Source organism: Ochotona curzoniae, unplaced genomic scaffold (assembly GCF_017591425.1).
Source record: "Ochotona curzoniae isolate NIBS_2020 unplaced genomic scaffold, NIBS_Ocur_1.0 contig_66, whole genome shotgun sequence".
Taxonomy (NCBI): Eukaryota; Metazoa; Chordata; class Mammalia; order Lagomorpha; family Ochotonidae; genus Ochotona; species Ochotona curzoniae.
Window position 1 is genome coordinate 25,990,829 of NW_024466512.1, and position 24,481 is coordinate 26,015,309.

The 24,481-nt window shown below is 41.9% G+C and overlaps 1 protein-coding gene across 2 annotated transcripts; it reads left to right on the top strand.

Moving 5' to 3' along the window:
* The first annotated feature begins 6,959 nt into the window (after positions 1-6,959).
* TCTN3 (tectonic family member 3) lies at positions 6,960-23,929 on the top strand. Of its 2 annotated transcripts, XM_040992409.1 has the most exons (14): positions 6,960-7,280; positions 7,421-7,544; positions 7,831-7,949; positions 9,229-9,356; positions 9,583-9,691; positions 9,776-9,891; positions 10,379-10,414; positions 10,943-11,023; positions 12,113-12,238; positions 13,264-13,371; positions 13,823-13,917; positions 14,199-14,352; positions 16,057-16,194; positions 23,075-23,929. In XM_040992409.1, exons 1-14 carry the CDS (start codon positions 7,025-7,027, stop codon positions 23,309-23,311), a joined length of 1,827 nt encoding a protein of 608 aa, XP_040848343.1. In that variant the 5' UTR covers positions 6,960-7,024; the 3' UTR covers positions 23,312-23,929. The 2 variants fall into 2 exon arrangements, with proteins under 2 accessions (XP_040848343.1, XP_040848344.1); XM_040992410.1 differs by lacking the exons at positions 9,229-9,356; positions 9,583-9,691; positions 10,943-11,023; positions 12,113-12,238.
* The last annotated feature ends 552 nt before the right edge of the window (positions 23,930-24,481 follow it).

A 24,481-nucleotide genomic window follows, 5' to 3' on the forward strand; every position in this document is an offset into this window, starting at 1 on the left:
GGTTTATTAAAGCTAGCGATCTGATAGTTTTTATTCCATACTACTTGCAATCCTTGTCCAGTCTCCTGTCAGAAGGCTTCATGGAACTATAAAAGAATATTGAGCCTTTGCCGCACATAAATAGTATTATTCCAGCCATAAAGATAAGAGCAAAGAGAGTACAGTCAGGAATGCCAAGACCACTGGAGATGCAGCCGAATCCAGGAGGCATCCTTCCTTGAATCTTCCACCTCGGCCTGGTCATTTCTCACGCAGGATCCACTGGAGGTGGCGTGACAGGGTTCCCTCCCTGAACCCAAGCTGCAGCAGGCATCACATCCTTGGTGTTCTCATCGGAGTCCATGACACTGAAGCCTTTCCCTAGACAGACTAAGGTCTTTCACGTTTAATTTAGGTGAGAGTAAGGGGACAGGTCCTGGCAGTGTCCCCTTCTACCCTCTCCCCATGGCATTTTATCTCTACTTTCTGGTCAGACAACATCTTCTCCCCATCCTCCTGGACCACCTTGCAGACCAGGCCTTGTGATCTGGAAGGGAGGCGGAGGTGGACGCGTTCCACAGTGGCTGTTATTCCTCTCCCTCAGTCAGCACAAGGGAAAGGAGTGAGGAAGTTTTCTCCAGGTTCTCCCCATCCTGCCTAGAAAATCATGGAGTTCTGGAAAAAAAGCCTGCAAACAGACAGGACCCTTTAGTGGGAGAAATGACCCACCTAAGAACTATCAAAGCAGTCCATATACTTACATGATAGTAATTATTCCCAATTCTAATTGAAATACATAAATGCTAAGTATAAACATGTAATTTGGCCCTTTGAAAATTTTAATTATGATGAAAACATAGATTAAAAACACTAAATATATCATGATTTAAATATCCAGTATCTTTTATACAAAAAAGTCAAGTAATAAACTAAATGGTAAAAGATTTCCTCTTAAAATTCATGAGCATACTATTACTCTACAACTTCTTAATTGCATTGTGTTGCAAACTTGCTTATGTTTTCTGAAATTCTCAAGTAGCTTTCGAAACTTAGATTATTAAGATGTGGAGGTTTAAAATGACCAAAAGAAGGAAAACCTGTCTCTGAGGAAAGTTCAAGGTAGTTACTGTCAACAAGACTTTTTTCTCAGATGCGGACTATCCATTCCAATTTTAGTATATGTGCTGCCGAAACAAGCACAAGATGAGGAATATTCGTGTAAATCAACCATGATGGAAGGAATACCTCAACAGGGTGTAATTATAAAATACTCAGTTAATTGAAGTGCAAAGCATCGAAATCTGTGAAGCAGCACTGTCAGTGCCGTGGCATTATTGGGACTAAACTGTCACAAGAACTGACATTTTTATTGTCTTCCTAGCCATGAATTTAATGTAGAGCTCCGCTTAGTTTTCTTTCATACTTGTCAGAAATATTACATAGTTTGGTAGATTTTTGCACTGTTTCAGATTGATTCTTAGTTGATGTTTTTCATGTACTTATTAATTTTGTTACCTACTTTCTTATTTTATAACTTATTGTTACTGCAATGGGAATATGACATTACATGGGGTATTTATCTTTTTCACTTATCTTTCCTCATTCCTACATTACTGTATAGTCTCATAAGATGATTCTTCTTGTAGTCTAAAGACTACTTTTAACCTAAAAACTCTCTTTGTGTGTGTCTGCTAGTGATTTTTAATTTAATCTTTGTTTTCTAAATGCATTTCTATCTTCTTCTTTTAGGTTGGTTTGTGAATTTAAAGTATTATTCGGGCCTGGCATGATAGCCTAGTGGTTAAAGTCCTTGCCTTGCATGTGCCAGGATCCCATATGGGTGCTGGTTCTAATCCCAGCAGCCCTGCTTCCCATCCAGCTCCTTGCTTGTGGCCTGGGAAAGCAGTTGAGGACAGCCCAAAGCCTTGGGACCCTGCACCGCATTGGAGACCTGGAGGAAGCTCCTGGCTCCTGGCTTCAGATTGGTGCAGCACTGGCCATTGTGGCCATTTGGGGAGTGAATCATTGAACAGAACTCTTCTCTGTCTCTCCTCCTCTCTATGTATCTGACTTTCCAATAAAAATAAATAACTCTTAGAAAAAATTATTGTTCCGCTTTCTATGATTTCCATTATTTCTGTTGAAAAGTAAGGTGAACATCTTATTGTTACTTTTGAAGGTAGTATCTTTTTAATCCATATTTTTGTAGATTTGAGTAAAATATCTTCAAATGTTAAGTTCTTTTTGTTTTTCGTTTGAGCTTATAGAGTTTTAAGTCATAGATTGATAACTCATTCATTTTAAAAACTGAAATACCCCATTATCCCCCATTTTCCTTCTGGGACTCCTATTATACATGTATATATTTTTTTAAAGATTTATTTTTATTTTTTTTCTATTGGAAAGGCGGATATCCAGAGAGGAGAGACAGAGAGGAAGATCTTCCGTCTGATGATTCACTCCCCAAGTGAGCGCAACGGGCCGATACTATGCCGATCCGAAGCCAGGAGCCTCTTCCAGGTCTCCCACGTGGATGCAGGTTCCCAAAGCTTTGGGCCGTCCTCGACTGCTTTCCCAGGCCACAGGCAGGGAGCTGGAGGGGAAGCGGGGCTGCTGGGATTAGAACCGGCGCCCATATGGGATCCCGGGCGTACAAGGTGAGGACCTTTAACCACTTGCGGCACCGCACTGGGCCCCATGTACATTTTTATCACTCTGCCCCTATTGTCTCTTAGATTCTTTTCTGAATTCTCCACAATTTTTTATTCTGTGGGTTTTTGTTGATGTTGATATTATTAATTAATTAATTAATTAATTAATTTTTGTAGACTTATTTGAAAAGCAGTTACAAAGCGGGTGGAGAAACAGAGAAGGAGAGATCTTTGGTCTGCTGGTTCACTCTCCAAATAGCTTCAATACCCAAGTCTGACCAGAGCCCAAGTCAAGAGGCTAAATTCCATCCAGATCTCCCATGTGAGTAACTGGGGCCCAAGCACTCGGACCATATTCTGTTCTCATCCTCTCATTTATGTCCTCTCCAAATATATGCAACAATTAGGGTTGGGCCAGGCTAAAATCAGAAGTCTAGAACTCCATCTGGGTTTCCCACATAGGTGGTAGGGACTCATGTACTTGAGCCATCACCTGCTGCCTCCCAGAGTGTAAGTTACCAGGAAGTTGGGTGAGAAAAAGGAGCCAAGACTGAAACCAGGCACTCTGAAAAAGAATGTGGCCATCTGAGGCAATGACTTAACTACTTCACCAAATGCCCAACCCTTATACCAGACCTTAACTGACAATCTATTTTTTTCAGTTGATGAAGCATATATTCTGTCGTGTATCATCTACTGTTAAATCTATCCATAGTTTAATTTATCCATAGTTTAATCTATCCATAGTTAATTTCTATTACTGTGTACTTTGCAGATGTAGGATTTGAACTTATTTACGCTGATGCTTTCCTACTTCCTTAAATTTGTTGAACTGGGCAATATTTGTTTTGTTTTATTTTTCTTCTTTAGTGGTTTAGAACAATGCTGTTTCTAACCTTTTGGGTGCATGTTTTCTTAACAAAAAACCCAAAATTTATAAGAATCCAGAATAAGCCATCACCTGTGACACCAGCCCCTCATATTGGTTTGAGACCTCGCTGCTCTGCTTTTGATCCAGCTCCTAAATTACCTGCCTAAAAAAGCAGTGGAAGATGGCCCAAATACCTAGGTGGAGACCAGGCTCATACCTCATGTTTGACTCCAATCCTCTACTTCCAATCTGGATTCCTGCTAAGGTGTCCAGAAAGGTAGCAAAGATTGCCCAAGTACTCGGGCCCTCGCCTCCCCTATGGAAAATCAGGATGGAGTATCAGGCTCCTGGATTCAGCCTAGCCCAGACCTAGCTGTTTCAGACATTTGGGGAATGAACCACAGATTGAAGATTTCTCTTTCTCTCTCTTTCTCTCTTTCTTTTTCCTCACTATCCCTCTTCTTGTCACTCTTTTTCATACATACATACACACACTCTCACTCTCACTGTCTTACTCTTTCAAAAAACATGTATTTTTTAAATTCTCAGAATTTAAAACACACCTTCATGTTTTTCAATGTCAAAATGTATGCATGTATTCACAAAAGTGTTAATTTTTCTGTAACTTAGATTTGAGGAAAAGGGAAGAATTGGAGAAAGGCTAACATTGCTTTCAGTCTGCCATCTTGATCAAATCTACTGGCTAAATTTCCAGCCACATATTGAACTCCTTTAATGTAAAACACAGACAGCTACTCATATCACATGATCTAATCCAGAAATCTCTACTTCCAAGCGATGTCATATTGAAGTATCTCAATGTAAGATATGGTCTCTCTATTATACCAGGAAGTAAAAGTGCTATGTAGTAAGCATCTCTACTTTCAAATAAAAGTAGGACTCCTGATGAAAATTATAAATACACCTCTACATTGCCATACTAGTTTCTTTACTTTTGCCTGTACTTACCATGTCATAATACATTTAAACATCAGGAAGTTAAACTTGTAGTTTTTATTAAGGAATATTCTACTGTGATAGTATGGGGAGAAATGACAAGAGGGAAAAATGGCAGGAGGGAAAGATGGGGCAGGAATAAGGGGAGGGGAGGAATGTGCCCATATACCTAAAAAACTGTATCTGGCCCAGCACAGTAGCTTAGTGGCTGAAGTCCTTGCCTTGCATATGCCGGGATCCCATATGGGTGCCAGTTTATATCCTGGCACCCCACTTCCCTTTCAGCTTCTTGCTTGTGGCCTGGGAAAGCAGTCGAGGACAGCCCAAAACCTTGGGACCCTGCATCCACGTGGGAGACCCAGAAGAGGCTCCTGGCTCCTGGCTTCAGATTGGTGCAGCTATGGCCATTGCAGTTGCTTGGGGAATGAATCAATGGACAGAAGATCTTCCTCTCTGTTTCTCCTCCTCTCTGTATATTCAACTTTCCAACAAAAATAAATAAATCTTAAAAAAAAATAATAAAAATTAAAGGACTATACAGGAAAATGCATGTCAAATGCTTCTAAATGTGCCCAGCATATGATAAGCACTGAACAATATTTGGCTGTTGTCACACACACACACAAAAAAAGACTGGGTCTCCATATTCAAATTGGCATCTGCATAACACATGCATAAATTTTACTCTCTTCAAAATCATCTTTCAGATTTTAATGTTATATCTCAAAAATCTTAAGAGCATTAGAAAGATTGCCACAAATACATAACAGCAACATAAATCATGTTTCTGCTTAAGTATAGAGATTGAAAGAAAATTCTAACTTTTCTAAAATATCTTAATGTGCTTAAATTAAAAATAAGAAAAAGAAACTGTGAAGTATTTATTTCTTATCATGCAATTCTGATATTACTTCAAAAGATTAAACAGATCAACATGAACAAATTCAGGAATAATTTAACAGTGACTGAGTCAGTTTAAACTACAAACTTTGCAATCCAAAATAATCTCTTCTTAGATATACAATAGAAATTGTACTGCAAGAAATATAATCCTGAAATTAATCAAAGAAAATAATCTTTGATTTTTCTTTTATATTTTCAGATATTTAACTCACATCTAACACGGTCTACTCACTGTTGAAGGTGTGGGGATGCATCTGTAAACAAGACAAAACAAATCCCTGCTTTGTAGAGTTTATTCTAAAATACATGCAAGTAGAATGACCAAACTTGCCTTTTCCCATAGAAAATAACAATAAAACAGGTAAGCACTTTAATATCAGATACAAAAATGCATCTCTGATGTCATTTCACTCTCCTGACACATAAAAAATGTTAAAGAATATTCAGAACATAGAGATGTGCTTAGCTACCAACTTCAAAACATTGGAAAAATCAAGATCTTGTTGAAGAGTGGGAGTTAAGTCAAATATCCTAACACTCACCTGCTTAAGTGATTCACTAAGAAAGGTTACACTTTAGGGGAATACACATTTTAGGTAATTCTAAAGAAGATTCTGATAACCCAGAAAGAATCTGAATCTATACCCCAACACTAAGCAATCGAAATAACTGTAGGGAAGATACGAGGTCTGACAGGAACAAGTCCTTCGACTCTGATTTAAAATTTTTAAATTAAATAGCCTCTCAGCCATGCCAGACATATTCCATGTAGCAATAGCCTTGCACAGCCTGCACGGACGTGCCATCACAAAGACACGTGCAAAGCTAGAAAACTGCTGCATGCCACCTGCTGCTCCAAGAATCAGACGCCCATCGCTCCAGGACAAAACCAAGTGCCCTTAGAGTGGGCTTCAGATAGGCGGTTCCTAAGAGAAAACGAGTTTTCTCCGCTCTTCCATGGCAGCTCTCACCCCTGAGTCTGTTTTTCTCTTCCTGGAAATATTATTTTTCTTCCTCCGTTTTCCTTCCTATCTCCTCACATGTCCCCTTTTCCCAGTCTTCATTTCTCTCCTTTTACTACTCTTCCTTGCATCCATAACGTAGTCCATCTTTAATAATTTTGAAACATTTATGCAAGCTTTGACATTTTTCTCAGCGTTAAATTATTTTGGGGTTCAGATTTAGAGGAGCCGTTTGCTCCCGTAAGGGAATCCTCTCTGACAGCATTATGCTTTCGCAGAAAGGGTTTCTCACCGTGAGAATCCGCGGTGGAAAAGATGTGCAGCCCCAGCTCCAGCCTCTGCTGCTTGCATCGGCCCAGGGCGGGTTCCTTCGCCCTCGAGGCCTGAGCCGCTGCCCCGAGCGCCTACTGTCACCTAGTGGACACAGGCCGCCAGGCTCCCTACACCCGGCCTGGTTGCCAGGCGACGGAGGCTGTGCCCGGGCGGGCGCCCCGAGGACGACGCTCGCTGAAGGATACGGAAAGAGCTGAAAGAACTCGCTTCCTATTGGCTGGGGACGGCTGGGCGAGCGCCCTGAGCCAATGAGCAAGAGCATGCGGATGACGTGGGACGCCAGGCGACCCCTCCCACCCATGCTGTAGCAACGCGCCTGGAGACCGCGGTGGTTCTCGTAGGACCCCCTCGGCCGTCTCGATTGCCCTATGTGCACCCGGCAGCTCGCGCTTCTGCAGGCGTTCTTCCTGATGCTCCCCCAGGGCGGCCAGCCTCAGCCCTCTTCCTTCCCGTCTGAGGCAGTGCCCACATCTTGGGTCCCGGCGACAGGCACGCCGGGCGAGACCGTCCAGTCCTCCTCTGCGGGGACTGCGGCGTCCCCGGCCGGGCCTGAGATCTCTACGACGAGTTCCACCCTGGCGACCCCTTCGGCGCCTGGGAATAAGACCGTGGACCTCTTCCCAGGTGAGGGCAGGATGGTGGGGTGATACTAACTGAACAAAGTATAGAAATGGCCACGAAGCGAGGTGTGGGGCTCTCGAAAGAGGCTGGGGGGAGTCGTGGTCCTCATCCTGCTCGCCTTGCGTTCTGTTGTGCTTCCCTAGTCTTGCCGATCTGTATCTGTGACTTGACCCCTGGCACCTGCGATGTGAACTGCTGCTGCGATCGGGACTGCTACCTTCTGCACCCGAGGGCCGTGTTCTCCTTCTGCCTTCCCGGCAGTGTCAGGTGAGCCGCGGGACGCAGCGTGACTCCTGAAGGAGCTTGGGGGTCCACAGAGGGCAACAGCTGGGCGTTAGTTAGCCTACCTGGCCCTTGTCCCCACTTCCGCTACTAGTGTGCTCGCTTCTTTTTTTCCAGCTGCGCCCTTTGTTTTCCTATTCTCTAGAGCTGAGTTGTCCAGAACAGGACCTGCGTGTTGCCCATCAGCTCTTCAAGAGCTTGTCTCTGACAGGTGACTGACATCTTGGTCCCCCTTTGGCCTTGTAAACATCTTCTCCATCCTCTCTCATAGGTCTTCAAACTGGGTGTGTATAGACAACTCCCTTATCTTCAGGAGTAATTCTCCATTTCCTTCAAGAGTTGTCTTGGATTCAAATGGAATCCGCCAGTTTTGTGTCCTTGTGAACAACAGTGAGTAGACACATGTTGGCTGTACTTGTATAAGGTTTATTGCAAACTAGCTTTCTCTTTGGCCTAACCTTCCCCCTTTTCTTTTGTTAACCTTTTATTTTTTGTGCTTTGAGAGTATCTCATTTTCCCTCTACTATCATCCCTTTCTTGCCCTTGCTGTGTGTTATTAGGGACATCTTTGCAATTTCTTGGTCTGCATTTGGACCAGAGAACTCATGCAGCACTTTAGTTTTGATACTTACAGTCACTCTGCTTGGCTCATGGAAGCCAGAGATCCCAGAGCCCGCACTTGCCCCCTTTTCCTTTGAGGTAAATGTTCTGTCAGGTGGTGGCAGCAGATTCAGAGTGTGAAGCTTTCAGATGAACCATCAGTACCGTCTGATTCAGAGCAGTGGTTTTCACTAACGTGCCTGCACATCACACTGAGATCCTGTAACCATGCAGGTCTGACTGTGCTGATCTGGGGACCTCCCCAGTGATTCAGGCACCTCACGATGAGTAGTCTGAAGGTCCCAGCATTGAATGATGCACTGACTTCAGGCTCTGGGAGAAGCCTGAAAATTAAGATAATTAGGATGATATTCAAATCATCACAGAGGCTAAAGGTCAAGCCTATATCCTGTGGGATCTTCACTAGTTTGCAGTGATGCAGGTCTTAATGATGCAAAGAATGAAACTGGCATGGAGCAGTTTCTGCTGGGTTCCATCTTCAAAGGGTAGGAAAGCCTGGTGTGGCAATGCTGAGTGCCGTCCTTCATCTGTCAAGCAGGAGACAGCACCAGGTTCTGTTGCTGGACCTCCTGGTGCAGAAGGGCCCTAAAGAGATGGTAGAAGAGCATGGGCAGATTCATGCAGGTCGATAACAAAACTATAGGGTTGTTACAGCACATACCTTTTGGAGTACCTGAAGTCTTGAATATAAGAATTGAAAGGTGAAAGGAATAAAATACAACAATCCATATAGTTGATCGAATTTTAGCTCATCTTAAATAGTGATTCAATTAACAGCAAATGAGTTAGAAGGTGATAGAAATCAGGATTGTTATTCCTGGAGTGCTGAATGAGAACCTTCTGGGACAGCGTTCTGTAGCTTCATTTGTGTGATATTGATAACAGTAGATACATTACTTGACATACTTTGAGCTCATTCTTTAGTGCTTACACACTTTATGTATATAATACTTTAAATTTTAAAAATTGTTAGTTATTTGGCATGTCTGGTAGTTAAAAATAAATGTTCATCTTGATCTAAATCCTCTTTCTTTTAAAAAAAAATTAGCAAAATTGAACTATTTCCAGAAGCTACAAAAGGTCAATGCGTCCAACTTTGAGGCCCTGGCTACAGAATTCGGAGGGGACTCCTTCCCTTCAACAGCCCCAACCCAGGCACCGCTACCTTTTTACAAGGTGAGCCTGGGGAAGGCGGTGGGATTGTTCAGTTGGGCTTCTCTCCTCACTGTATACAATTGCCCAGAGCATATCTGTGGTAACACCCTACAAGGTAGCCTTTCGTCAGCTCTGTTGGAGGGCAGCACTGTCCACATGAAAGCTATTAGCCTTCATTTGCACTTTTTTCTCAGGTGTGGTTCATTCTAGTCCCACTGTGAATAAATATCCCCACTGTCTTATGCAGGCTGGGGACCCTGTTCTGACGTACTTCCCCAAGTGGTCTGCAGTAAGTTTGCTGAGGCAGCCTGCAGAAGTTGGAGCTGGAGGACTCTGTGCTGAGAGCAATCCTGCAGGTGAGTCAAGGCCAGAAACAGCAGCCTTCTGTCCAATTTAATGCAAACTGTTTCATTTACTCTCTTGATTACTTGTGTTCTAAGGTTTCCTAGAGAGTAGAAGTACAACCTGCACTCGTTTCTTCAAGAACCTGGCAGGTAGTTGCACCTTGGATCCAGCCCTCGATGCTGCCTCTTACTATAACTTCACAGTCTTGAAGGTAAGTGTCTCTTCTCACTCTCTCTGTCACCACTGTGGATTTGAAGTCAACCCTGGGTTGTGGAAGGAACACGAAACGGGAAGTTAGACTCAAGAGCTACATAAAAGGTCTTAGAAACACCTAAGGTTTCCTAGGTTTCCTATCATTTGAAAAGAAGATGACAGAATTGGGAATACAGACCCCAGATAAGAACTTATCACCCTCCTGATTAATGGAATTGACTTGGGGGAACAGAAGGCTGGCCCCTCACTATTCACCAGACTTCGTGCTTTGTCTATTACATAGAGCTCTGCCCCTCCCCCTCTCCCCCCAGCCAGCTCCACTCTTTGTCATTTTAGTGTAAAGGGTCAAGCAGAAGACAGGAAATATATCACTCTAATGTATTTTTTTTTAATACCAAAGCCTATGAGTAGTAATACAAACCACAAGATCCTGGTGATTTTGTGACAAGTATATGCACACTTTTGTCTCTCTTGTGTTATTCCAGGTTCCAAGAGGTATGACTGATCTGCAGAATATGAAGGTATGACATGGTTTATCAGGAAAAAGAAGAAAGAATATTTGACCTCTTTACATCTGAGAAAATTTCAGTCTAGATTATAATGGTGAGATAAATGTAAGCATGGTGTATCACAGTTAAATATGGGTCTAAAACATGGTTTCCTAAGTGTGTTCTATGTCATTAACAGCCTCTTAGGATAATCAGAATCCTGAAGAGTTTGGAAAACATTGGGGTAAATAAACACTGTATTGAGGGTGGTCTTCTTGGAGTCTTTAAGTTCCTAAAGAGAGTTGCTAATTTTTATGAGGGGAGGATTGAATACGTTATTTCTAAAAATTTACTTAGGCTATGGAAGCCTTCTTCTGTATCCAACATTGTTGGATGTAAATATCTTGAGAAGTGCTGATTTAGAATGACTTGAATTTTAGTTGTAGGCTGGAAACAAGAAGGACAGGGGAGGGAGGACCGCAGGGAAAGCAACCCCTCCTGTAGCTGGCAGAGAGCAGCGCAGCCTTCCCTTGGAGCTGACTCGCCTCTTTCCTGTGCTAGTTCCAGGTGCCGGTAACACTGGCCTCTCAGGCTGACCCTCCTTTCTTGGCTGGCAACACTTGTCAGAATGTCGTTTCCCAGGTAGGGATGCCAAACTCCGGTTGTGGACTGCAGGCTGTGTGTCAGCATAGCCCAAAGAACCTCATCCTCCGTGAAGTGGGAGCCTGACCCCACCAGAATTTTGCATAACCTAGAGTCTGACACTTCAGGAGTTGAGCCCATTGTCTTCTTCCCTGCCATGTTTCTGTCATTTCCGTTGTATTGTCCCCTACTATTTCAGGTTCACTATTTCTGACTTCTTCAATCTGCTGCTGATTCTTACTGGCTGACCAGTAAGAATTCTTCCTGCTGGGCCAGTATCTAAAGACTTTAGCTTATTGGCTAAAGTCTTTGCCTTGCATGCGCCAGGATCCCATATGGAAACTGATTCTAATCCCAGCAGCCCTGCTTCCCATCCAGCTCCCTGCTTGTGGCCTGGGAAAGCAGTCAAGCATGACCCAAAGCCTTGGGTCCCTGCATCTGCTTGGGAGACCCTAAAGAGGCTCCTGGCTTTGGATTGGCTCAGTTCTGGCTGTTGCAGCCTCTTGGGCAGTGAATCAGCAGATGGAAGATCTTCCTCTCTGTCTTTCCTTCTCTCTGTATATCTGACTCTCCAATAAGGTCTTAAAAAAAAATACCCCTGCTGACAATATTTTTTGTTGACAGTAAAATTGAAATGAATTAGCTTCTGTTGCTTGTTCTTTCAATCTCACCTAAAGAAGTTAGAATTTCTTACAGATTGATAATAAATTTATGGTTACCTTCAGTTGCTTGTGTGTCATGTACCCCAAGAAATTATTCCTATTTATCTTCAGACATTGGGTGAGAGTCAGCCAAGTTTCCATCACCTCAGCTTCTGCTTTTACTCGTTTTCCTCTGTCCACAATCAGATTTCTTCTTCCCTTTCAGTTCTTATCATAAGCCCATCTTTCAGAAAGCTCCATCCAGTGTTTTTTCACATGGAATTGTAATGTGAAGTCAACATTATGTTCTCATGGTATTTACATTTGACATTTTAAGGATTATATTTGACTTTCCTCCATTCTAATAAAACTCTTAAAGAAGATAATCTTCTGTTTTAAGCATAATCAGCCTAGTAATTTATTAATTGATTCTTGTTTTGCATTTCAGGTCATCTATGACATAGAGACCAATGGGACTTTTGGAATACAGAGAGTCACTGTCAGCTTTGGTCAAACCAACTTGACTGTGGAGCCAGGAGCTTCCCTACAGCAACACTTCATCATTCGTTTCAAGGTTAGAACCCTTCTCCTAATTGGGGATCAGAAGGAAAAGAAAGACCACCTTAGAAATGGTTTCTGGGCTTCTGTAATACATGCTACATTGTCTCTGATTCTGTATTTGGCATCCTACAAAGCAAGACTTCAGTTGTACAACTGTTTTTTGCAGTAGTTGCTTTGAGTCTTAAATTCCTCCAACATACAACATAAATTCTCTAGTTTTTCTCACATCTTTGTGCATTCAGTATTTTATTCATCTCCAAATTCCAAATTCTCTTCCAATTTACAGTCTTGATCACCCCCTGTTCCCTTTGATTTCTTCTTTCCTTTTTTGAACCCAGCAGAGTTCTTCTCGATGTTAGCTTCAGGCCATCAGCCAAGCCCTGTGTGTCTCAGAGGTCATCTCTGCAACATCTGTAGTTAATTAAAATATATATATTTTTAAATTACATGTAATGGCCTTGATTTCAGCAACATTGAATATAGCCCTAAATTGGCGGTATTTTTAAAATAACACTTTAAATGTATTTTTCTTATTTAAAAGGCAGAGAGACAGATCTTCCAGCCCCTGGTTCAGTCACCAGCTGCCTATTACAGTGATGTCTGCGTCAGACCAAAGCCAAGAGTCCAGAACTCAGTCCATGTCTTCGCCTTGAGTGGCAAAGACTCAAGAACGTGAGCCAGCACCCGCTGCCTTGCTGGGATATGCATAAGCAGGAAGCTAGCTCAGAACCAGGCACTCCTGTAAAGGATGCAGGCACCACAAGTGGCACCCTCCCCTGATGTTTGAAGAACAAATCATTAGTAAATGTTTGGTTACAAATCATTAGTAAATGCAGCATATGATGGATTTCAACATTTTAGTGATTAGGAAAAGTGAAATACTGAAGTAAAATCTTCTACAAAATGTTTTACCTGCCAAGAGTCCAGATTGTTCGTTGTAGCTCACTGGGTTGCCTGAAGTAGGGTACGAAGCACAGTAGTGAAGCAAAGTGCCTCATGCTTTGCTCCAGAACTGACTTTCCTTCACTCTTGCTTCAGGCTTCTCAACAAAACACCGCTGCTGCTCCGCCTGGACCCAGAAGCGGGAATCCTGGCTTTATTGTTGGGAAACCGCTGTTGGCTTTAACTGGTGATATAAGTCACTCAGTATCCTTTTTTGTTGTTGTTTTGTTTTGCTTTTGTTTTGTTTTGTTTCTAGGGGGCCTGTTAACAGTCTAAGAGGAAAAGCTGCAGCATTTAACCTTTTGAGTTTCCAGTTCTTAAGCTTTCCTCCTTTATTAGGTATTTAGCACTTTCTTTACCAGGCTACTAATATAATAGTGTCTCAAATGTTGATGAAAGACCTTAATGTTAGACTGGCCACAGGTGAGGTCTGGATTGACTTTTGTTGGTTTAATGGTATATGATGAATGATTTTACAAAAAATGCTCCTTGTTCCTGTGCTTTTTAGTCACTACAGGGCAAAAAATTGTGATTGAACCACATCCTGATATTACTCAGGTATAGAGTGTTAAGGGAATGAGGAGGCATGAGTTTCCCAGTCCTTCTTACTTGTTTTTCAGTTCTGATCTCCTTGATAATCACCTTTCTACCTCAGATGACTCTCTTACAGAGCCAGGGTAATGGAATGTGCTCTATTAAGAGACATGAAGTACAGTTTGGAGTGAATGCAATATCTGGATGTAAGCTCAAGTAAGTCTTGGCTTCCATGTAACCTCCCACATTTTTGTCTCTGCTTGTAGGGAAAATGCTCATACGGTAATGTTTGTTTTGAACCGACAGCTCAGAAAGCTCCTTAGGAGTAGTCTCTTAACACCCTTGCTGAGAGTTTTCTGACAGTCCTCAGCACTTAGCAAGGGTGGTTTCCTCCATTCGGCTTCATCTTTTCATTGCTAATGAGCGGATTCATATACTGATGTGCTTACGTTATTATGTCCACTCTGGACTCCAGCTTGCCTCGTGTTAACTTACAGGCTGTCGAGGGTGGGCTGCCCCGGCCTGCAGCGGGAGATTTATCAGGCTCTTCACGGACAGCCACGAGCGGAGTACGTTGCCATCTTTGGTAATGCAGACCCGGCCCAGAGAGGAGGCTGGACCAAGATCCTCAGGAGGAACTGCAGTCTTTCAGTAAGGAGAGTTACTCTCTGACTATGACTGATTTTACCCCATAGTGAATTACCGGGAATAAGGTTAAAGCCATCCTGTTTGCACACATAACGTGGGTCATAGAAGGAAGGGTATAAGTAAATAATCATGTCCACTTGAAATAATTATCTCAGGCTCGGCTTACACATAACTCATGCTTCTTACTTGGTTAAAGAAAAAGAAAAAGAAAAAAATGAGAAACTCAAGAGATTGTGGTTCAGAGTCACCCTATTTTTTCAAATATTCTCTCATTTGAATATTTTGTCAGCACAGATTTCATAATTATACTCATTACTACACTCTTCAATGTTACTCTCTCTGTTACAAAAATTTGGTTGTATATTTAAATAAAAATACATGAACAGCTGCTTAAAAATGGAAACTTTATATATCATCCCTGCATCTTGCAATTAGTCCTGCAAAAGTATATCTGTTTATACCAGAAACTTTCTTTTTTTATAACTATTTTTTAAAGATTTATTTATTTTTATTGGAAAATCAGATATACACAGAGGAGGAGAGACAGAGAGGAAGGAAGATCCTCTGTCTGCTGATTCATTCCTCAAGCAGCCGCAGCAGCCAGAGCTGAGCTTATCCAAAGTCAGGAGCCAGGAGCTTCCTCTGGGTTTCCCACATGGCTGCAGGATTCCAAGGCTTTGGGCCATCCTCAGCTTCTTTCCCAGGCTACAAGCAGGGAGCTGGATGGAAAGCAGGACTGCCGGGATTAGAACCTGCGCCTGTGGGGGATCCCGCCACGTTGAAGGCAAGGACTTTAGCTGCTAGGCCATGGCACTGGGCCCTATAACTATTTTTTTAAAGATTTACTTTTATTGGAAAGTCGTATATACAGAGAGGGGAAACAGAAAGGAAGATCTTCTGTCCACTGAAATACTCCCCAGTCTGAAGCCAGAGGCTTCTTCCTGGTCTCCCACGCTGGTGCAGGGTCCTAAAGCTTTGGGCCGTCTTCGACTATCTTTCCAAGCCACAAGCAGGGAGCTGAATGGGAAGCAAGACCACCGGGATTAGAACCGGTGCCTATATGGGATTCTGACATATGCAAGACGAGGACTTTAACCACTATGGCTACTATGCAGGACCCATATAACTAATTATTAAAGATTTATTTTTGTTTGAAATACAGATTTACAGAGATTTGCTGGTTCCCAAACAACTACAACAATGGGAGCTAAGCCAATCCAAAGCTAGGAGCTTCTTCCGGATTCCCCACTCAAGTGCAGGGTCCCAGGGCCCTGTGCCATCCTCCTCTGCTTTCCTGAGCCACAAACAGGAAGCTGGGTGGAAAGTGGAACAGTGACACAGTGGAATAGTGCTCATATGAGATGCTGGCACTTGAAGATAGAGAATTGGTATATTGAGCCATGGCACTAGCCCCATATTTTAGAAACTCATGGCTCCCTGATGCCTTCAAAACAGACTACATGAAGCAGGCATTCCCCTTGCTGGTTAAGATGCCCACATCTCATGAGAGTGCCTGGGTTTGATTTCCAGCTCTGGCTTCTGATTCCAGCTATCTTCCAATGCAGGACAGTCTCTCTCTTTTTTTTCCCTCTACCTTTCAAATAACATGAAAACAGTTTTAAAAAACAAATATGACCATTTAATATGTGGTAACTGTGGGCAGCCATTGAGCAATTGAAACATTTGCTTCTTCTTTACCCTGCTCAGGCTGTGAACTGCACTTCTTGCTGTACCATACCAGTTGCCTTGGAGATCCAGGTGTTGTGGGCTTACGTAGGCCTTCTGTCCAATCCACAAGCTCATGTGTCCAGAGCCCGATTCCTGTACCAGTGCCAGACAATACAGGTAAGTCACAGTGCATAAAGGACTCTTGCAAAGCCTAAAGTTTCAGACAGTCAAATTATGTTACCAGTCAATGTTTGTTTAAAGTGAGCTGACACAATTAACTTTATCCTCTCTTGTCTGTTACTGAAACTAATCTGATGACAGTTTCTACTTTTTGCTAGATTTTAAAGAAACTTCCTGATATAAAATTATAGGATCGGTTAACTTGTTTTAAATAATCCTACCTCTGTTACCATATTGTGGATTCAGCTCCAGAAAACAGTTTCTGAAAATGTGTGTTGAATGTGACTGTCACATAATTAGCAAATATCTCTGAACATGCTAATTGTGATTAAAGTAATTGCTGTGACTAGTTTGTAGTCATCAATTCTTGGTTGTATGTGCTGTACTAATTAAATGCTTTCAATCTGTAGTAAGCATTTAAACATACTGTTGTATTTAGTGTACCCCTTCAGATTGCTTTGGCATCTGCCTTGCTTTTAGAACCTAACTCTTTAGTTGTTTAGAAACATGGTATTTTCATTTTACTTAGAAATTACTAAGTCCTACTAAAATGGATTGTGTGTAACTTGTATCTAAGTTTATTAACTTCTTTTTAACTAAGGAGTTTTAAGTTTTCTTGTTTGTTTTTTAAGCTAATTTGAAGAGGAAGGCAGATAGCAGAACACAGAGGGAGAGGAGAGGGGCTCTCCCATATCTGGTTCACCCCCACCAATGCATTGCCACCAAAGCAAGCTGGGAACTCAATTCAGGGAACCCAGTCACAGAGGCCATCACTGCTACTTACAGAGTCTGCATTTCTGAGTTCCTGTGTTGTCTAGAACATACACAGAAAGATGCCCCCAGGATTGTTCTTTGATTGTCTTAGACATTGAAGCCACCTGGTACCCCTTTCTTGTCTAGGTATTTTAAACAGTCCCTTTTGTATTACATAGCAGAGGTTAGCTTTCCGCTTCCTACCACCATGCATACATGTACCACCATACAGTCATGTAGTCTGACTGGCCTAAGAGGGTGGCAGAATTTTATCTGTCTTATCCATAACTAAATGATGAAGGAAAAGTTAGTTGTATTGCACTTACTGAGAGGTGATAAGATGTATATAAAACTGTGTTCCTTTATTTAGTATGTGGAAAGGAATTTGCAAAGGTCATTTTGAGTATGCAAAAATTTTTACTCCGTTAAAGCTCATCTCCATTAAAGATGCCATGTGTCCATGTCAAATGCAAACATTGCTTTCTTTAGTCATTTTTATCATCTGTATGGAAAACTTTTTTAATCTCTTTGATCTTCAATGGAAAATTTCCTCCTAAAATCACATACATTGTCTTTTTTAGGATTTGTTTGTTTATCTGTTTGAAAATCAAAATTACAGAGAAAGGGAGAAGCAGAGAGAGATCATTCATCTGCTAGTTCGTTCCCCCAATGGACACAATGGCCAGGGCTGGACCAGGCTGGAGCCAGGAACTTCATTCAGGGCTCCCATGTGGGTGCAGCAGCCCAAGCCCTTAGACCATCTTCCCTTGCTTTCTGTAGCACACTAGTAGAGAGCTGGTCTGAAAGAGGAGCTGCCAACAGTTGAACCCATACCCATATGGGATGGTGGTGCTGCAGATGGAAGCTTAAACCACTCTGCCACACTCCTAAACATAGTTCTGTTTGTCTTTATGCATTTATCATTATTTTATCTTTTCTGGTTCATATCACAAGTACTCCACTTCCCATTCACCTCCCTGCTTGTGGCCTGGGAAAGCAGTCTAGGACGGCCCAGTCTTGGGACCCTGCCACCTGTGTGGCAGACCCAGAAGAAGCTCCTGGCTCCTGGCTTTGGATAAGCTCAGCTCCAGCCATTGTGGCCACTTGGGGAGTGAACCAGTGGATGGAGGATCTTTTTGTATCTCCTCCTCACTGTAAATCTGACTTTCCAATAAAAATGAATAAATCTAAAAAATAGATATAAAATGAAATAATAATAAAATAAATCTTGAAAAATGAAAAGGCAGACTAGTTTGGGAAAAAATATTTCTCAATATATTATCTGATAAAAAGCCTGTATAGAATATAAAAATTATTTCAATAACTAAGTAGTATAAGGACAAAAACTAAAAAATGAGTAAAAGATTTTAATGTCACAAACAGAGATAAATGGCCAATAAACATAAAACATATTCAACATAATTAACCATTAGAGATATTCCATTGAAACCCACAGAATATTACTACATGCCTGTAGAATAGCTAAAGTCAAAGACTCACAACTATGTTCCAAGAATGTTGAATTCACAAATGTTATTATTAAGAAGGAAAAATGTTCACAACCTCTTGGTCTTAAATTTTTAACACTGCGTCTTCCTTCTGACCCAACAATTTTACATTTATTTATCCCAGAAGAATTAAAACATACTCCCCAGAAAGATGTGTATAAGAAAATGTGTAACAATCTTTTGATAATGTCAAAAAAATGAAAAACAACCCAAATACATATCATCGGGAAAATAGAAAATGACAATGTATTTACATGATGGAATTCAACTCAGCAGTTAAACATATAATAAATTATTGCCACGCAAAACAGGAAAGATCCCAAAAATATTCATCTTGAGTGGAAGAAGCCAAACACACACACACACACACATTATAAGATTTCATTTGTGAAATACAAGAACAAGCAAAACTCATTATTACTGATAAAAGTCAGAAAATGATCACTGTGGGTGAGGGACAGAGAACAGTCTGGAAAGGGACCCAAAGGGACTCTTGAGATGATAGACATAGTCCAGGTCTAGGTTTGTATTGGCAAAGAGCATATATAGCTCTCAAAACTCATTGAACTAAACATGCTAGGTGTGTATATGCTATTGTTTATAAATTATACCCTTAATAAAAATATTAAAACCAAGAAAAAAGATGCACAAAAGTAAGAGGGCAAGCCACTGAAGATATATTTAGAATGCATATATTTGAGAAAGTTCTTATATAAAGAACATAGATCAATAATGTGTTACACACGTGAGCGAAAGATTAATTTGCTGATGTGTGTACTCTGAATACATCCATAAAAATGTAAGTCTAAAGGATACCGGTCACAACTTTTTAACAATATGAAATTAATATGAAATAATTGAACATTGTGATTACTGGGTTAGGCTTTTGGCCTAGCAGTCAACATGGTACGTGTGCCTGGGTTTGAGTCCCTGTTCCAGTTCCCAGTTTCCCCTCCCTGGGAGGCAGCAGGTAAAGGCTGTAGTCGCTGGGTCCCTGCCACCTACACAAGAGACATGGACTCAGTTCCCAGTTCCCAGACCTCTTTCTATCCGTCACTTGCTCCGTTGCTGTGTTTCTTGCTGTGTCTATGTCAATTTCTTCATCTTGAATAAAAAATTTAACACTGCACTGTAACTGTAAAGATGTAATAGAATATGTGCATATTTCCTATGGCTGTAGCCGAAGTCTAATCAGAATGTATGTATTACTAACAAAGTAAATCTTATTTGCGGATATAGGATTTTTGCTCCATTATAAACTGAACTGGAGCAAATAAATGCCTGAAATATTATGAAGTTTTATAGTAGAATTCTTGGTGGTAATTTCTAAAGTAAACATAAAGTAGTATAGCTTATAGTAGAAATAAATTAAGTCAACCATACATAACAGGACTAGATTAGTAGAAAAGCAGTGTGCTGACTTGGCAATGGATCTTTTGTCTTGATGAAGACAACAAGATGACTGGGCTGTGAAGGCACTTTTTTCAAGGTACTTCTTGCTGTGCATGCTAAACAATGAACTCTCTAATTTTGCCTATACGTAAGGTTAAAACTGCAAACATAAAAACTTTAGATGTCAGATTTTTAATGTTGAACATAACTCAAAGACTTCATTTAGATACAAAACAGCAACAACAACAAAAGACTTATTTGCCTTATTTGAAAGTTAGTGTTAGAGGGAGAAAGCAGTTTCCATTCACTGGTTCACTCCCCAGATAGCCACATTGGCTGATGATGGACCAGCTGAAGCTGGAAGCCAGAAGCTTCTCCCAGCTGTCCCATGTAGGTGCAGTTGCCCAAAGACTTGGGCCATCCTTCACTGCCCAGGTCATAAGCAGGGAACTGGACTGGAACTAAAACTAGCCAGGACATGAACTGACACCCATGTAGGATGCTGGCCGTGCAGGCAGAGGTTTGGCTTCATATGCCACCACCACACTAGCCCCCAAAACTTCATTCTTCGTGTGATACTAAAACTCAAATTCTTTTTTTTTTTAAAGATTTATTTTTATTATTTTTTTTTATTGGAAAGGCGGATATACAGAGAGGAGAGACAGGGAGGAAGATCCTCCATCCGATGATTCACTCCCCAAGTGAGCACAACAGCCGATACTATGCCGATCCGAAGCCAGGAGCCTCCTCCGGATCTCCCACGCGGGTGCAGGGTCCCAAAGCTTTGGGCCGTCCTCGACTGCTTTCCCGGGCCACAGGCAGGGAGCTGGAAGGGAAGCGGGGCTGCCGGGATCAGAACCGGCGCCCATATGGGATCCCGGGCGAGGACCTTAACCACTGTGCCACCGCGCCGGGCCCTAAAACTCAAATTCTAAAATGAGTCAGTGACATTTAATATTATCCAGTGACTTGATAAGTCCAATTTAAAGCCTTTTAACGGGAGTATCTAGTAACCTACCTTTGTTTCAAACCCCCTCACAATTATGGAGACAGATAAATGAATAAATATTTCCTATGAAATAAGTATGTGTCTGAATGAATGAAATATACCTTCTAGGTATCTTAATTACAGTGTGGCCAGGAAGGATCAAAGATCAAATGGACCAATGGTCACCAATCCACTTGATAGCCATCACATATGTTCCTTGAGATTTTTCAGCTGTTATTATATAGGTCCATATCTCCAAAAGTACCTTTCCTTCTTTGTCCTTTCCCACTAAAATCCTGACTTAGTCTGGGCCATCTTCTATGCCTAGAATGACGTATAGATGGGTGAACAAGATGTAACTATCATCCCTGGAAGAGGAGAGGCAATTCTGAAGTGAAGTTGGAGCAGCTCTAAGCATTGCTATAGAAATTCACCAGGAGGCACTGGTGTCCTAAACCTGGCTGGGTCCCGAGGGCTCTGGAAAGTAGGAAGAATTCAGAAGAATGACAGGTGGCACAGGGAGAAGTTGGGGGGAAGGTCAGAGATGCTAGGTAGTGTTTCATTTGGGCATTCCACCAGGGCCTTTCACATTTCCTACATGATACTCTGTGGACTAGGCCTAAGTGTGATTTTGCGTTTTGCAGTTCCCTTGTATTTATCCCTCCTCCCATTTTTGATGGAGATTCCCTAAGGCTTTCTTCCTTTTCTGTTTTCCTGATGCCAGCCCAATGCCTTAAGGGACAAAAAACCAGGCTCCTAAGTTGTTGAAGCTAGAAAACCCTCCTTATAGTTCAGTTCCCCTCATGGTAAATAGTTGTAAAAGGTATCAGATTATTTCATAATTCTGTGAATTAACCAGGCAATACTACACGTGTTTTTTAAAGTTTTAAAAACAAATATGAGAAAAGAGAATCTGCTTAAATATACAGTACCATATCCCCCACCCTCCTCATCTCCAAAAATGTTTGTGCCTTCTTAATTCATGCCGTTTTCTTCTGTGTTTACTTTGACATCCAAGCAATGTGTGTAGTTAGATCCCAAATCATCATTTTCAGAGGGAATGCAGTGACTTCCTGTTGTTAGAAGGGTTACTATCAGCAAAATTATGTTCCCAGAGCCTGTTGCGGACTGGCCAAAGACCCCAGCAGCGCCTGTGTGTATCATGGTGAACAAAGGTGAACTGCGAACATCTTCATTTCAGGTTTCACAAGAGAGTTATGAATGGTCAAAGTATCGTCAAGTTTGCTTAGTGAGCACAGTGGGGGTTCATTCAGATAAGCCTGATTCCAGTATCTTCAAACTATGACCATAATACCAAAAGCCTGTTTCTTAGATCAGATTCTGGAGCCAGCCCCACAAAATCCCTTCTCTTGGCAACGCCTGTTCAGTTTGACTTTAATTGCTGAGTGGTTAGGGGTGGCTGTGAGTTTGATTGCAGATTTTCTAAATCTAGATAACTGAGATCTTTGGGTTTTTTTCTCCACTGAAATTTCTGCAATTTATTTTTTTTTAAAGATTTATTTTATTTTCATTGGAAAGGCAGATTTACAGAGAGGAGAGACAGAGAGGAAGATCTTCCATCCGATGATTTCACTCCCCAAGTGAGCGCAACGGCCGATGCTATGCCGATCCGAAGCCAGGATCCAGGAAATTCTTCCGGGTGCAGGGTCCCAAAGCTTTGGGCCGTCGTTGACTGCTTTCCCAGGCCACAAGCAGGGAGCTGGATGGGAAGCAGGGCCGCCAGGATTAGAACCGGCGCCCAAATAGGATCCTGGGCATGCAAGGCGAGGACCTTAACCACTTGCGCCACCATGCCGGGCCCAATTTCTGCAATTTAAAAAGAGTAGAATTCATCCACCCCTTGTACTGGTGGTAGATATGCACTGTAATGTTTGAGAGCCTGGAGCCTTCTGAGAACTGATAGGTTTGAGCTGCCAACCACATAAACAGCAGCAGTTCTATCGTCTGGCTTGGTATCAGACAGCTCCCCAGCGAAGGAAAGCTAGAGTTGGTCTTAGGGAGAGGTAACTATTCACAGTTCTGGCATCTTGGACTATTGCTAAGAAACTTGTTTCCTTGACTCATTCAGAAAGAACTACATAGCCAAGAAAAAAAAGTGTGCATTGCTTAGAACAATTTGGTTTTGGCTTTTCTTTAGGGAAAATGAAAGTCAAGTTGGAAAGCCATATAACAGATACTGAGTACTAACCGACTGTCATTTGCTTTCTTCCTGCAGGATTCCGAACAACTAATGGAAGTTTCTTTGACAACTCTTGTGAATTTTGTGGACATTACCCAGAAGCCAGAACCTCCAAGGGGCCAGCCCAGAGTGGACTGGAAATTACCATTTGACTTCTTTTTTCCTTTCAAAGTAGCATTCAGCAGAGGAGTACACTTACAAAAAGGTTCAGGGCCCCTCAGCCTTATTCTGTGCCTGTTACTACTTGGAGTTCTCAGCTTAGAAACTAAGTGAAGGACGAGATTAATTTGATTTCAGTTTTCCCTATGGGAAGCTCTGAAACAGCCTGCTAATCCTGGCTCAGTAGAGCCTCACCCACTCATGATGAGGAGAGGACATTTGGGATAATAGAGCTGAAGGCTGCTTTCTGTATGAAAGTAATCAAAATGCTCCATCCATCATAGCTGTCTATGGAGGGCTCTGCAGGCTACCAGCTATACATCAGTCTCTACTTCTCAGAGAAGGCAGGGAGCCATCCTCAGCCCACCCAGTTGGGTTATACCCAACTAAAGGCTTACAGGACCTTTATCCACCTGCTCACAGGCACAGTCAAACCCAGCAGACAGGAGAACGTGCTCGTGCTGTCACCCAGATTGAACCCAGAAATGACTGCCTTCTGGGTGCCCAAGGAACTGTTCGGGTGGAACACTGTTGGCTATATAATCTGTCTGGTTCCTTTGCCAACGTCTGGCCACACTGTTTGCCCAGCCATGAGTGAGGAAAGCAGTTCTTCTTGCTCAGTTTCCACCATGAATGTGGAACCCCAGCTCCCTTTTCTACCAGCAAATGACCCTCCACCTATTCATCTCTGTTCTTTCTTTTCTTTATTTTAATTATGCAAAATAAAACTGATTGAAAACTTTGTTGCACTAATTCCAGGAGCACAGAAGTTAACTGACTGCCATCTTTTGGTTATTTTTTTTAAGTGTGTGAAGTTTTTTGTTTTTATTTTGTTTATTATAAGTAACACAATAGCATTCTGATCAAGGAATCTAAGTTCTCTTCCTGTGAGAATCACTGTGAAAACAACAATGTTGTGGTAGTGCCATTAGTAGTGATTTCAGCATTAAATCTACATCTCAGCCTAAGGTAATTGCCTTGTCTAACTAGCCAATTCAAAACTTTAGCTTGCAGGTGTTAGAAAAAACAGCAAAAATAAACAAACAAAAAAACTGCCTCTTTAAAAAAAATTTATTTGAAAGGAAGAGTTACAGAGAGAAAAATATCTTCAACCTACTTGTTCACTTCCCAAATAGCCACAACAGTGGGACTGGTTCAGGCTAAGGCCTGGAGCCTAGAACCCCATCCAGGTCTTCCATGTAAGTGCGCTCACTTGGGGAGTGAATCATTGGACGGAAGAACTTCCTCTCTGTGTCTCCTCTCTGTATATCTGCCTTTCCAATA

What these genes read in the sequence shown, in the direction of transcription:
- TCTN3 (XM_040992409.1), top strand. Translation starts at nt 7,025, where the DNA reads ATGTGCACCCGGCAGCTCGCGCTTCTGCAGGCGTTCTTCCTGATGCTC. An exon ending in TGCTGAGAGCAATCCTGCAG is followed by an intron (nt 9,692 to 9,775) that starts GTGAGTCAAGGC and finishes TTGTGTTCTAAG; the next exon opens with GTTTCCTAGAGAGTAGAAGT. An exon ending in CTGGTGATATAAGTCACTCA is followed by an intron (nt 13,372 to 13,822) that starts GTATCCTTTTTT and finishes TTTCTACCTCAG; the next exon opens with ATGACTCTCTTACAGAGCCA.